General features: G+C 29.4%; 3 protein-coding genes across 3 annotated transcripts; 2 read left to right on the top strand and 1 right to left on the bottom strand.

The window, feature by feature from the left end:
- Window positions 1-243: 243 nt before the first annotated feature.
- On the top strand, window positions 244-1110 carry TVAGG3_0752030 (oxidation-reduction process; the record flags this gene model as incomplete). The annotated part of the gene is made up of 1 exon (XM_001304776.1): window positions 244-1110. One exon carries the CDS (start codon window positions 244-246, stop codon window positions 1108-1110), a length of 867 nt encoding a protein of 288 aa, XP_001304777.1.
- Window positions 1111-1149: 39 nt separating this feature from the next.
- On the bottom strand, window positions 1150-2598 carry TVAGG3_0752020 (multidrug resistance protein YPNP-related family; the record flags this gene model as incomplete). The annotated part of the gene is made up of 1 exon (XM_001304777.1): window positions 1188-2117. The coding sequence occupies one exon, from the start codon at window positions 2115-2117 to the stop codon at window positions 1188-1190; it is 930 nt and encodes a 309-aa protein (XP_001304778.1).
- A 501-nt stretch (window positions 2599-3099) lies between these two features.
- TVAGG3_0752010 (dynein heavy chain family protein family) lies at window positions 3100-13212 on the top strand (the record flags this gene model as incomplete). Its single annotated transcript, XM_001304778.1, has 1 exon — window positions 3100-13212. One exon carries the CDS (start codon window positions 3100-3102, stop codon window positions 13210-13212), a length of 10113 nt encoding a protein of 3370 aa, XP_001304779.1.
- Window positions 13213-13577: the final 365 nt, after the last annotated feature.

Genomic DNA, 13577 nt, shown 5'->3' with positions numbered 1-13577 from the left:
ATTTTTGCATTAGTTTTGTCAAATAACAAATTCACAGTTGTTTTCAAAAGAATATTGACTAATGAATGTAACGGATAAATATAAAATTATCATGTCGATGTAAAAGCATACATTATTCTAGCCATTGACGAAAATTTTTTTCATTTTTTTTGCCTTTCAAATTTTTCTGAACATATAGAAAAATTTCAGAATGAATATCGGGAAATAAATATTCAATAAAAAATTTTACTTCATTTTTTATTGATGCAATCAAAGATTATTGTCATCACATGTTCTTCTGATGGAATCGGAAGATATACCGCTAAAATACTTGCGAAACAGGAGCATACAATCATAATGCACGGTAGAAATCCTGAAAAGACAAAAGAAGCATATGAGGAAGTAAAGAAAGAATCGGGGAACGAAAAAGTCGATTATTTCCTTGCTGATTTCTTAGATTTCAAGTCAATCAAGGAATTTGCAGATAAAATCAAAGAGAAATATGACCACATTGATGTTCTCATTAATAATGCTGGGGCCCAGTTTGGAACAGAGAGACAGCTTACAAAAGAAGGTTATGAGAAAACAATGATGATTAACACATATGCTCCCTTCTTACTCACAACACTATTGCTTGATTCACTCAAGAAATCGAAGAGCGGAAGAGTTGTAACTACAACATCAGCAAGCCACAATCTTGGAGGAGAACCAGACCTCAAAGACCTTGAGATGAATAAGAACTATTCTGTCACAAGATCCTATGGACTTTCGAAGCTTTATGTCATCTGGATAATGAGACATTTCATAAAAGAAGTTGAAAGACAAGGAATCAAGAATGTTACATTCAACCTTGTCCATCCTGGATCGACCACGACAAACCTCGGAAGAGAGTCAACAAAAGGCTTCGGAATGAAGTTCCTTTACACCGTGTTCAAGCCATTCAATAATACAATGGCTGAAGCAGCAGACCCCGAGATATTCGCTGCAACATCGCCCACACTTGAAGGCATTTCAGGAAAGTACTTCGGTCCTAAAGGAGAAGATAAAATATATGAGAAAACATACACAGAAGAACGCGAGCAAAAGCTATGGGATTATTGCATGAATATTACAGCACCATACAGGAATTAATAAGAAATAAAAGAATTTTGATATAAAATATGTTTATTTAATATATTGTCTGAGATAGTGCATGATATTGTATATTCTTAATTTTCTTCTGATAAAAGATTAGAAGAAATTTGCTGATAATCATCTAATTCTCTTCTCTGCCTTCTTATTGTAAATAACACGCATAATAAATTGGTTAATAAGTATGCTAAATCTTGACATGTGCTGCTATACAATATATTCCAAGGTCTGAACTTATTTGTTTCATACAAAATTACTCCACTTAATAATAAGACAACATTCCTTAAAATCATACCTAAAGAACAAAGAATTTCATGTTTTGTTAACAATAAAAGCATAGATAAAATATAAGAAGATGGATCAAAAACTATTGTGTAAAATACAATTGGAGCTAGCTTTGGAGCCCAACTTAACATTTCTTGATCATCAATCCATATTTTGAGGATGGTTTTTGGCTTAAAGATCATCAAAGGCCAAACAGATGCAATAAGTATTCCAGGAAGAATCAAAGTATTAAAAGCTAACTTTGTAACTCTTGAGTAATCTCTTTTAGTGTATGCCCAAGTTGCTGCTGGAACAAAACCTGTCATTGCTCCTGTTGTACATGCAACTAACATATTATATGCTTTGTTTGCAGTCGAATAAACAGTAGTAATGATCTTTTCTTTGTTAATATTCTTCGCTGCTTGAACAAAGAATCCAGATACAACAATAGGACAAGATAAGGTAAGAGTAATCATGATAATCATTGGAATAGCTAATTTAAGTGCTTCCCAAAAGTCAGAACTCGGTTTTTGGAAGAATGATTTCCAAACCGGTTTAACAGAAAATCTATTAAATACAAATAGCATGAACATGAACAAACAAACAAGTGTTGGACCTAAAACTGATGCCAAACTCATCCAACCAATTGTAACATGAAATCCGTAAATAAATAAAAAATCAATTCCAATTGTAAGTACAATAGCAACTACTTGAATAAGAGTAGGTAATATTGCATAACCCATTGCTAATAATTGACAATTAATGAAACCAAATATAAATGATATTAAGGAATAAAAAAATGCAGGATATAAATATCTTATTGATTCTTCTCTGTATTCATCTTGAACACCGATGTTCGATAATAACTTAGGAATGACTGTCATAAATATGATTGGTAAAATTATTCCTAAAATAAGACCAAATCTGACAAATTCTACGAAAAATTTTCCTGCTTTTTCGAATTCATGCTTCGCAAGAAGTTCACTCGTTTTAATTGTTGCGGCAATACAGTCATCATCCCTTTTAATCCTCCTACTATACTTACTATGGTAACTCCTTTTTGTCCAAATCCTTTTCTGATGATGTAAAGATCAATTGAATCTTGAAATGAGGATAAAATATTGAGCAAGAGAGGACCCATACATAGTTTCATGATTGTTAAAAACGGAGATAATTTACCCAATCTAATATCTTCAGCTGATTCTTGCTTACTTTCCATTAAAAATGAATTAAATTTACTATTGAAAAATTCTCACAAAAATTTATGGATCTGTTCTCAATTTTTTTGGATCACAATAGAAAATCAATTATGATGTAAAATCAAATCATCAAATAATACCATTCTCTTGGCTTCGAACATTTTATCTTGAATGACCCACAATCTCAATTTTTCTTCACAATTTTTTTTGATCTCACTATTTTCCCATACTCGACCTAAATCAATGAACCAATATAATGCTTGCTCTTTGCTCTCACTATTTTTCCATTCTCGACGTCAAGAATTAGAGGTTTGATTCAGCGAATATGATAGTTTTTTATTACAATTTTCAAACGAATTATTCCAAAACAAGCTGTATATTCAAATATTTGTTGAAAACAGGTAAACTTAGCAATTTTTTGGGATCAAATTTTGAAGCAGGTAACTTCTTTACTAAATAATATAATTATTTAATGTATATTGCAGGAGTTATTACAATTCTCTTCTTTTTAAGGGCAATTTGATTTATGGATGATTCTCTTGATAAAGTGCATTATGAATTTGAGAATTTCCTGGTCAAAATTTCATCCAGTTCAATAGACAGAACATCACTGTGGTCAAATCTACGAAGTTTTCTAATTGACCTCGTAAATAAAAATAAAAGATATGAACCTGTTACGAAAACATTGAGATTAATCGCGAAAATTAAATCCCAACATGATTTTAATACATATTTATCCGAGAAAACCTTCTACAAACTCTTTCCTTCCACTCAATACAAATATCATCTTGAATCTAAGCAAAAAGAGCATTGTTCAAATGTAAAAATTCGACCTCCAACGACAGAATATACATCAAAACGTCATAATTACAAGGCAAATATCAAAGAAATCGATCTAACGAGATTTAATCCAAGGCGTCATTCTTCAAAATCAGTACCAACCAAGGAAATTGAGGAAGAATCACGACCAAATACTGCACGGAGATTAAGAAAAATAGAAACAGAGTTTTTGGAAACTCCAAAAATTGAAAATTCGCAAAATATACTATTATCAACTTCATTTCGAAGGACAATTAAAATGTCAGACAATATAAAAGATGACATGCAAGCTATACAACAGTTTTCTGCTGCAAATCCTGAAACAGACGATACTTTATTTCATTACGGATCTCTTGATCATTCAAACAGATATTCTTTCGATGTAGTTAAAGCACCACCAATTTCCAATACAGATTATCAAACAATTTCAAGAAAAGGAGTATTTCAAATTTCTCAATCTGGAGCTTCCGAATTTATACCAATAGACGTATATATAAGATCGAAAATACAATATGGAATGTTGCAACCGATCCAATTATTCAGCCAATTCAAAACTTACAAAACATTTTTTTTATGGAAACTTCGGACAGAAGAAAAGAAGTTTTTGAAACAGAAAAACACTTTCTCAGTTATAGGTTGGAATGCTCGACCATCATTTCCTAATACTTTATTAGAATTTCGAAAAATTTTATATGAATTTTATAATCTCGAATTTTTCTTAGTACAAAACACGAACAATCACGAATTCGATGTCGTCAAACACATATTTGATACAAAAGTTGATGAATTGAAAGACTTTGTTTACGAAAAATCGAAAAAAATCTACAAAATTTTAGATGATTTTTGTTTTGTTATAAATAACAAATATCATTTCATGACAACACCAAGAAGCATAGATTTCATAACAGCAGAGAAAATACCACAAGCATTATTAGCTGGAGGTGCTCTAGCTTATAAGGCTTCTTTAAGTATTGCTGCAGAAAGAGAAATTGAAAAACAACATAAAAGTGACACAGAATATTGTTTGACAAATGTGAATCATCTAAAAAACTTCTTGAAAATGTGTGATAAAATGATGATTGAAGTTTTCACAACATTGTTCGAACGAGAAATGAATAAGTTGTTTGATCTTTTTCGTAATCAAAATTCAGAACATTTTTTCAGAGTTTTTTTAGTTTACGAAACCGAAAAAATTTCATTTAGTCCAACTCTCAAAGATTTAACAGAGTTATTTAATAATTACATCAAGAGCTTAGTAAATATATTTGATGGTTTCGTGAGACCTTTAAAAATCGATTCAACAGGAAAACACAAAATTCAAAAATGTGAAAATGTTTGTCAATTTTTAGAGAAAAACAAAATTATTTTAAACATAAGAGAAGAAATGAGAAAAGAAATCGAATTTTCTTATGAAGATGCTGTTAAATCAAGTGAGTTATATCTAGAACCTGCACATCAAATCAATTTATTCAAAAACAATTGGCACAAAATGAGGGAAATTGTAAACGATCCTCAAAAATTTGTCCAAAATTTGACAGATTTTACAAATCTCAAAGAATCTGTTAAAAAATTACATTCGAATTATCATCATAACAAAATAATTTTGGATGCAAGAACATTGAAACAAGAATTAATTGAAATCACTGATAATTTGATACAAGATAATAATTCCATCTTGTTTTCTAATTTTAGAACAATTTGTGAGAACATAATTGAAGATGTCAAACATATCATTTCTACTTTAGAACTCAAAGGATATAATTTAGAAAACATTGCCGAGTTTAATTTGAATATTTCGAATGCGATTGTTTTTATTCCTGAATTAAACAAAAATACAACAATTATTAATGGAATTATTGATCGAGCAATACAATGCGGGGAACTTTTGTTACCTGTTTTGAGTCAATCTCTTGAAGAAGTTAAAGAAATAACAAACGAATTTGACAAAAAACTTACAAGAGCTCAGAATTTAATGGAAGGAGCAAAAATCAGAGCTTTGAACGAATTGAAAGAGAAACAGAAAGAAATTGATTCTAAAATTAAAACATTAGAACGCCAAATGAAACGTCAATTCGCTATTTGTAATGTAAATCAATCTCCTGAAGTTGCAATTTCTGATATAAATCAGGCTTTGTCAAATTTAGAAAATGTCAAAGTAATGGTTAAAGATTTCACTTCTGTTTCAAGTAGAATGAACTATTCTGATTATGATTTCTCTAGTTTAAAGACAGTAGAAAACGACTTAAAAGTCATTTTGCATCATTGGAAATATTATCAAGAATTTACTGTTAAATTGAAATCGATAATTGACAAAAGAATGGTCGATTGTAACTTACCTTCTTTGATTGAATTCATTAATTCTTATTCGGAAAGGGAGCTTCGATCTGTTAACCATGTTTTGTATGACAAAATGGCATATGTTTATGAAAATATCGCTCAGTATTTACCATTTTTCACAACAATCTCAAAAATAGAAATGAATGATGTCAGATGGTCAAATATTTGTGATATTTGCGGTTTGAAATTTTTTGAAATCAAACCTTTATTCGTTTTAGAATTTCTCAAACCAGTATTTATCAACAAAGTTGATGAGATCAGAGACTTCATCATAACAATGCAACAAAGAGAAAACTTAATGAAACATTTCAACGAAATGATTGAAGAATGTTCGAATTTGAGTTTTAAATTTGTAAACTCAAAAATGGCTGGCAAAAATATTGTTACTTTTCCTTGTTTATACGATGCAAATCAAATATGCGAGAACTACATGTTGTACTTGAAAGGACTTAAGAATAATGATTATTTCGACTCAATTAGATTACAATCAAAAGAATGGACAGAAAAATTAAACATTGCAATCAAAATTTTGACAAATTTGAGGTCATTTCAAACAGATTATGTTTATGTTTTAAGTATCACGAAGAATTTATTTGGAAGTTTCCATTATCCTTATTTATTCCAAAAACTTAAATTTGTCAATAATTTTTATGACACTTTTATGAGTCAAGTTTCGAAAAACCAAACTGTTTTTAGTTTAGTTCCAGAACCAGAGAAAAGGTTCAATGAACAAATTGATGATACAGCAGCATTCTCGTCTAAATCAAGTTTGGATTTCGTAATGTCAGGAAATAAAGATAAAACAAAAGTGTCAAATGACGATAATCAGCCGATAACGGATCAGAAAAATGTTATTGGAGAATTATTAGTAAATTGTTTAATTGAAGGCAAGAAAAGATGCCAAACTATTATGAAATTGATACATCCTTTGTTAGACCAACAGAGACAGCTTTATCCAAGATTATATTTGTGTAATGATGATGAATTAATTGGAATAATCATTGCTTGTTCGAATTTGAGATTTTCTCAAAATGATTTCAAACCAATTTTCCCAGCAATTTCGAAATTCCACATTTCTATGGCAGACAGCGAAAGATTACTTGGAATTTCAAATAAATTAGGTGAAACTTATTCGTTTTCAAGTGAATTCATTGTTCCAAAACTTTCTTTTACCGAATTATTGATGAAAATAGAAAGTGAACTGAAAAATACTGTGAAAGGATCAATTTCTGATTGTTTTAGTACAAGAGATTATACTGATTTAACAAAATTATATGAGAAATATCCATTACAAGCAATATTAGTATCAGAATCCGCCTTCTTTAAGAACCAACTCAATGAAATAATGTTGAAAGATTTCACAAGAAATGATTTTACTTTTTTGAGGATAAAAATCGAAGAAAGTATCAAAAACTTAAGAGATGAAATGAAGAGAAAACCAGAGTTTACAACAAAACTCGCCAACATTATATCATTAAAACTCAGACAAAGAGAAATTGCAACAGAAATAGAAAACCATTTTATTATGGATAACAGAGATTTCATGTTAAACAAACATTTGTGGATCAATATTTCTCAAATTGCTTCTGCAGAATTAGTCACAATTTCATATATGAATCAATCATTGACATATGGATATGAAATGATTGATAATCCTTCTATTATTCCTTTGTCTGACACAGAAGAAAATGGTTTATCCGCAATGTTTATTGGCATGTCAAATTTCGAATTGTTATTAACAAAAGTTTTCAATTCAAACAGAAATTTGTCAAAAGTTTTTGCTGATTTCATTGGATATCTTTATTTCGAATCTGAAAATTGTGATAATTTAATCGATTTGATTTCTCACAATAAAATCATTTATAATATCACGAAAAGCAGCACTTCACAGAGTTTTAATGACTTCTATAAAATCATTGAAAACAATGTGAGACAAGTGAAAGTCAACAATTGTTTCAAAGACATAAAACTTGAGAAACAATTTCTTGTCACTTTTTCAGAAAATTGCGAAATTCCAGGATATTTGAAACAAAGATATCGACCGATTTATCTGAATAAAGAACCAAAAGAATTATTAGTTCAAAAGATAAGTGAAATAAGAGAAGAAATCAAACTGAAAATCAATAACCAGCTTGATTTAGACATCATTTCTAAATCGATTTTTAATTTGGATCCTGTTCCTTTCATATACAAAACAATGCAAAAGAATGAAATTTATATCAAAAACAAAAACAGATATTTCTTCAATCTTCCTGAATATTTCTTGACAGGAGAAGTAAGAGCTCTTGAAGATCCAATTTCTTTGATTTTACCTGATAATTTGATCCAAACAATGACAAAAATCAATAATTTGTTCCAAGAATATGAACTTATTTCTCCAAGAAGTCAATCGCCAGATAATCCAATACGTGTTCATGCGAAATCTCTTAAGATTGTTTCAAAATCTTTCTATCATTTCCTTGGTTTGTTTTTTGTTTCTCTCGGTGAACAAATCAACAAATTAAATTTCTCTTGGAATGAATCAAAAAACAAAAAAATTAAATTCCTTGTTCATGGTTATAAACCGTTATGTATCGAAGTTTATAAAAAAGTGACACTTAAATGTTGTAACGGTTTATTTATAGAAGATATCAGCTTAAAAGACTTAGCGTTTATCATGGCACAAGAGAAGAGTTTGAATCCTTATTTCAACGAAATAATTGTTTATTTAGAAAGTTTGATCGAAAAAAGGAAGATTTTATACAAAGAAAACGAGAAAACAATTTATTTGTTGATGATTAAGAAGTTAAACAAACTCAGACAATTAGCAAAACAAAATATTTTGCTATCAGAGTTAATAGAAAAGACTTTCAATTCTGATTTTGATGAAAATGAACACTTTTTGTCTTTCATTTTATCAAAAAGAATTCCTTTGGTAATTAATGGAGAAATGTCATGTGGAAAAAGAACTTTCGCAAAAGGTTTCTTGGCAACAAACAAAAAACCAAAGGATTCATTTATTTACGTTTCTCCTTTCAACCAAAACATCAATAAAGTTGTTTTCAACAAACTCAAATTTGTAAAACAAATGGAATACAAACCAAACTTGAAAGGAGGAATACTTTGGATTGTTGTTTTCGATTATCAGTTGTGTTCACCTGAAATCAAGAATTTTGTCAAAAGTTTCTTACTTTTTAGATCAATTCAAACACCAGAAAACACATACGTAAGAGTATCAAATATCCAATTGATCATTACAACAACAAATCCAAATAAGTTTTGTTTTGCACCTTGTCACTTTTTGAGTTGGGAAAAAGTGACAGAAGCTGATGTTGATCAAGTTGATTTGTTCCATTTCAATGACGAAATATTAGACAATATTAAAGAATTCCTCAAGAAACAAAACTTGTATTTTGTCAAACAGTTTTTGTCATTAACTTTTAACATGACAAAAATTTCGGATATTTCAAGAATATTTTCTATTTATTTTGGATTGAAAAATACTTCTGATGTATTCAAATTACAAGAGAACGAAGTCATTGAGTTCCAAAACAATCATTTCTGTGTTTCTGATTTCATTTATCAGTTCAATTTCGGTTCTTTGATAAGTGAAGTCATTTTTTCAAAAATTCCAACGATAATTAAAACAGATGAATACAAAATTTTCGCTGGAATAAAAGGAACAGAATTTGTTGTTTTAGACAAAAGTTCTCATGGACAAATTTTCACTTCTCTTGTTAATATCTCACAAACGAAAAACAAAAAGACATTTATTATCGAAGCATCGCAAATTGATGATGAATTGTTTGATATTTTGTATTTCTTCTTGTATTGTTCTGAATACGCAACTCGTTCAACAGTTTTTGATTTGACAGATTTGCAGATTTTCAAGAATTATTTGAACACAAATCTCACACTAGAAAAAGCTTTTGAAACACTCAAAAGTTACATCAATTTCTTGATTGTTTGTCGTGAAGACAATTACGAGAAAATTCCTTTGATTTTCCGCCAGAAGATGCCAGTTTTAGAAATAAACAAATCATTGATGAACCAAGCAAGAATGGCAAATAATGATTACGTAAATAAACTCGTGAAATACACAAACTTGAATCTGTCAATTTACGACAAATTCACACAGGATAGACAGAAGTTATTGAATGAGAAAACTCAAGATTTCATTGGAGAAATTCAATCAATTACTTCATTTTTCGGAAATTTGACTTCACTTCGACCAAAAATTGATTTTGATTTACCAAAAGATGATGACGAAGATATAACACAGAAAGCAGAACAATTAGACATCAAAATCAAAGAAACTAAAAAGAAGAACACAATTTTCGAAGAACAAATCAAAGATTTCACAAGTAAACTTGATTTGATCAAAAAAGATTTGGAACAAAATTTGCCAAATCGAATTAAAGTGGTCACTTCACTTATCCTTAAAATTGACATTGATAATCAGAAAAGACAAGTTTTGAGATGGATTTCTCAAAGAGATCAAACCTCCGTTTTATGCGATGCTTTCAAAGACATATTTGGATATGTAACTATTTCCATTTTTCCTGATCCAATAATTGATGGAACGAAAACAAACATTGTTGAAAGTTTACTCAATTTAAATCTTGAGAAAATTGATCCTTTGATATCGAGTAAAATCCAGAAATACAACAATTCGGAGATCAATTTCGTTATAAAAGAAAACGAAATAACTCCAATAACAGATATAGAAATTGTTGATTATTTCATTAGATGGTTCTCTGTTGTAATACAAATTGTTGAGAAAAACAAAGCCAAAAATGAAATTTCAAACGAAATTTCTAACATTAAAAACAGAATTAGATTGAACAATAAGTTCCTCGATGGTTTATCCGAATCTCATGTTTCAGCAATGGCTGTTCTGAAGAGAAGGGATGAACAAACAGAATGTCCAAGTTGGTTATTAACTGCTTGGAAAAATGATAAAGATGATGTCAGAAAATTATTTAATACTTTACAAAGTGCAGAACAAATTTTAGATTCAATTATATCAGAAGCCGCCAGAATTGACATAAAGAACAAGAATTTTTCAGCAGTTCAAGTTGCTTATCAATATGGAATTTGTTCTCTTTCATATGAAAAACGCCATCAAATATTAAAAGATTGTGAATTACAAGAGTTTGACACTCCTTTCAAATTAATTGAAAAGAGAATTACACTTGATTTATTGAATAATTCCAAATCTGGTTCATTGAATTACTTCAGTTCTTCCACATCATCAAACTTAACTTCCAGGAATTTAAGTGATAGAACTTCCCAAATGTTTAATACTTTGGTTATTTACGACCAATTATTCTTTAGATCAGAAAGTGATAGTTTAATTGATGATTGCATTGATGTTTACTATGATCCACAATCTATTGCTTTGCAGCATTTTTTAGTTGAATATGCAATGAACACAAAGATTATTTATGATTATAATTATGAAGAAGAATTGATTAATTCAATTGCATCAGGAAAAATTGTTTTTGCGTTTATTGATGATTTAAAGAAAGGATATGAATTCATTGATTTCGTAAGACACATAACTTTGCAGATACAAGCAATGCATTATGTACAATATGGAGAACAAAGAAAACCAATTGAATTATCATTCAAATTGCTGATTTTCACAAATCTCCAGGATTTCAAACATCCAAACATCATTTTGCATGATTACTCAGCAAGCAAATTAGAAAATACAACATTCTTTGAACATTTAGTTTGTTCTTACGTCAATGAAACTTATTGTACGGAGTTAATTCATTCTTTGAGAAATGTATCGAGTATTAATTCAAATTTTCTGACTTCAATGCGAAGATTGGTTGAATTAAGTCATGAATCATGGCCAGAATACTTCGAAAACAATACAAAAATGCTTCAATTAAGATCTAATCTAGAGGGTTTCGTTAATCTGGATAAATCATTGAATGAAGCCATCAAAGAAATGAATACAATTGAAAAGAAGAAAAATGAATTTTCTAAGTTGAATTATTTGTTGAGGAACGTTGTACAAATGGCTAACAACAAGTTCTCTGTGTTCCAGTTGTTATCAACTATTAAGAACTACTTGAAAAATACAAAAGTAATGGATCAGACAACAGCGATTAATAATTTAGAAGAAATTATTTTGTATTTTTTGGAATTTTTGGAACCAAAAGAAAGAGTTTCATTTTTGTCTAATTTCGAAGCGAAATATCTCATCGAATACAAATCTGCAAAAGATTTCCTAATAGAAGATCAATTTCCTAAACTCCATGAAAGAAATATTTATCCCTTATTGCCTCAAGTTGTGAATCATATTTTGCAGAAATTGTCACATTTTCCAAGAACTTTCTTTATTACTGCAAGCAAATCAACATTTAGTTTCAACTCACAAGCTGATAATCCTTCTATTATCATAGTTGATGATTTATTACCTATTGATTTCATTGCCAGATTGTTGTATCCTGAAAAATGTTATTTTCTGACTTCTTTTTTACTTCCAAAAAGTGAAGATTTTGTTTTATCATTGTTCAATTTATGTGAACAAAATGGTTCACGAGTGATCATTTTATTTGATGATGCACTTCCGAAATGGATTATTTATTCTGTTCTTTATTATTCAAACGTTTTGAATTTCGTTGATTTTGCAATTTTTACATCAAAAAGTGACTTAGAAAAACTTCCAATTTTACCTCATGCAATTTATAGATATTTCAGCAGACCATTTACAAATAATGGTGTTTCTAGTTTCCTTTCAGAATTCATTACTCAAAATGTCAATGAATGTTTGCATTATTGCGGACCTTTGCTTCTTTTCTTCTCTATTTTAAGTCATAGAAATGATTTCAAATTCCCAATGCAAATGTTGATTCCTACTGTTAATTTGGCGACTTCATTCTTTGAACAGAATTATTTTGGCGACTTCAATCTGAGGGAACTTTGGAAGAACTATTTCATCAACTACATCGAAACAATTTGTGGAGATGTTGTTGACAAGAATTCATTGGTGAAACAAATCGAGTATTTCTTCAGACAAAACGAACCAAGTATTCCTGGTTTAGCGCATGTTGATAGTCAGAACTCGATTTACTTTGGATCAGAAGTACCTCCGACATTTAACAATTCGTGCATGATGCTGAGTTTTGGAGATGACATTTCCATTTACAAAAATCATAAATGGAAAGAATTTCTCGGAGAAAAGAAATGTTTTTGCATCAAAGAATGCAAAGATGGTCTCAAGATTGAACACGTGAAACTATCAAATGCATACTGGAATCATGACGAATTGACAATCATTGGAACAGATGAAATAACAATTTACGCAACAAAATCTTTACAACTGAATATGAGTTCAACTGAACAACTCCCAGATCCTAATAATTCTGTTGTTCCGATTGCTGTTTATGATGGAAATGAATGCTTAGGATTCATCGATCTCAAATGCAGTGGCAATCCAATTCAATGGGGAATGGCTTCTGTTAGAGCTTTTCTTCCACCAAGATAAGTATTTTTATTATCTTTTTATTTTACCATGTTATTTTATAAATTGTTTTTATATTTGTTTATTTAGCTTAATAAATTAATTAATATTGAAATTAGAGGCCCAATTGGGTGGGTAATTCTAGAGTAATAAATAAAAAAGACGATTAATTTCAATTGAATTTTAAAAATGACGATTTTCCTCTAAATTTAACAATAAAGATTAATTAATATAAATAACCACATTTGAATTTTTAAAGTTTTCTGTTTAATCAAAAGTCAAATATTAGAATATTGATCATTAAAACAACGAAATATCATCCTTGAAGCGATCATTTTTTAAAAGAAATTTCTTTTCAATTGCTTTGAAAAAAGTAACTTTTTTAATAA

The sequence above is a fragment of the Trichomonas vaginalis genome, chromosome III (genome assembly GCF_026262505.1).
Source record: "Trichomonas vaginalis G3 chromosome III, whole genome shotgun sequence".
Lineage (NCBI taxonomy): Eukaryota > Parabasalia > Trichomonadida > Trichomonadidae > Trichomonas > Trichomonas vaginalis.
Note: the sequence above shows the minus strand (reverse complement) of the source record. Positions and strands in the feature narration are given on the sequence as shown.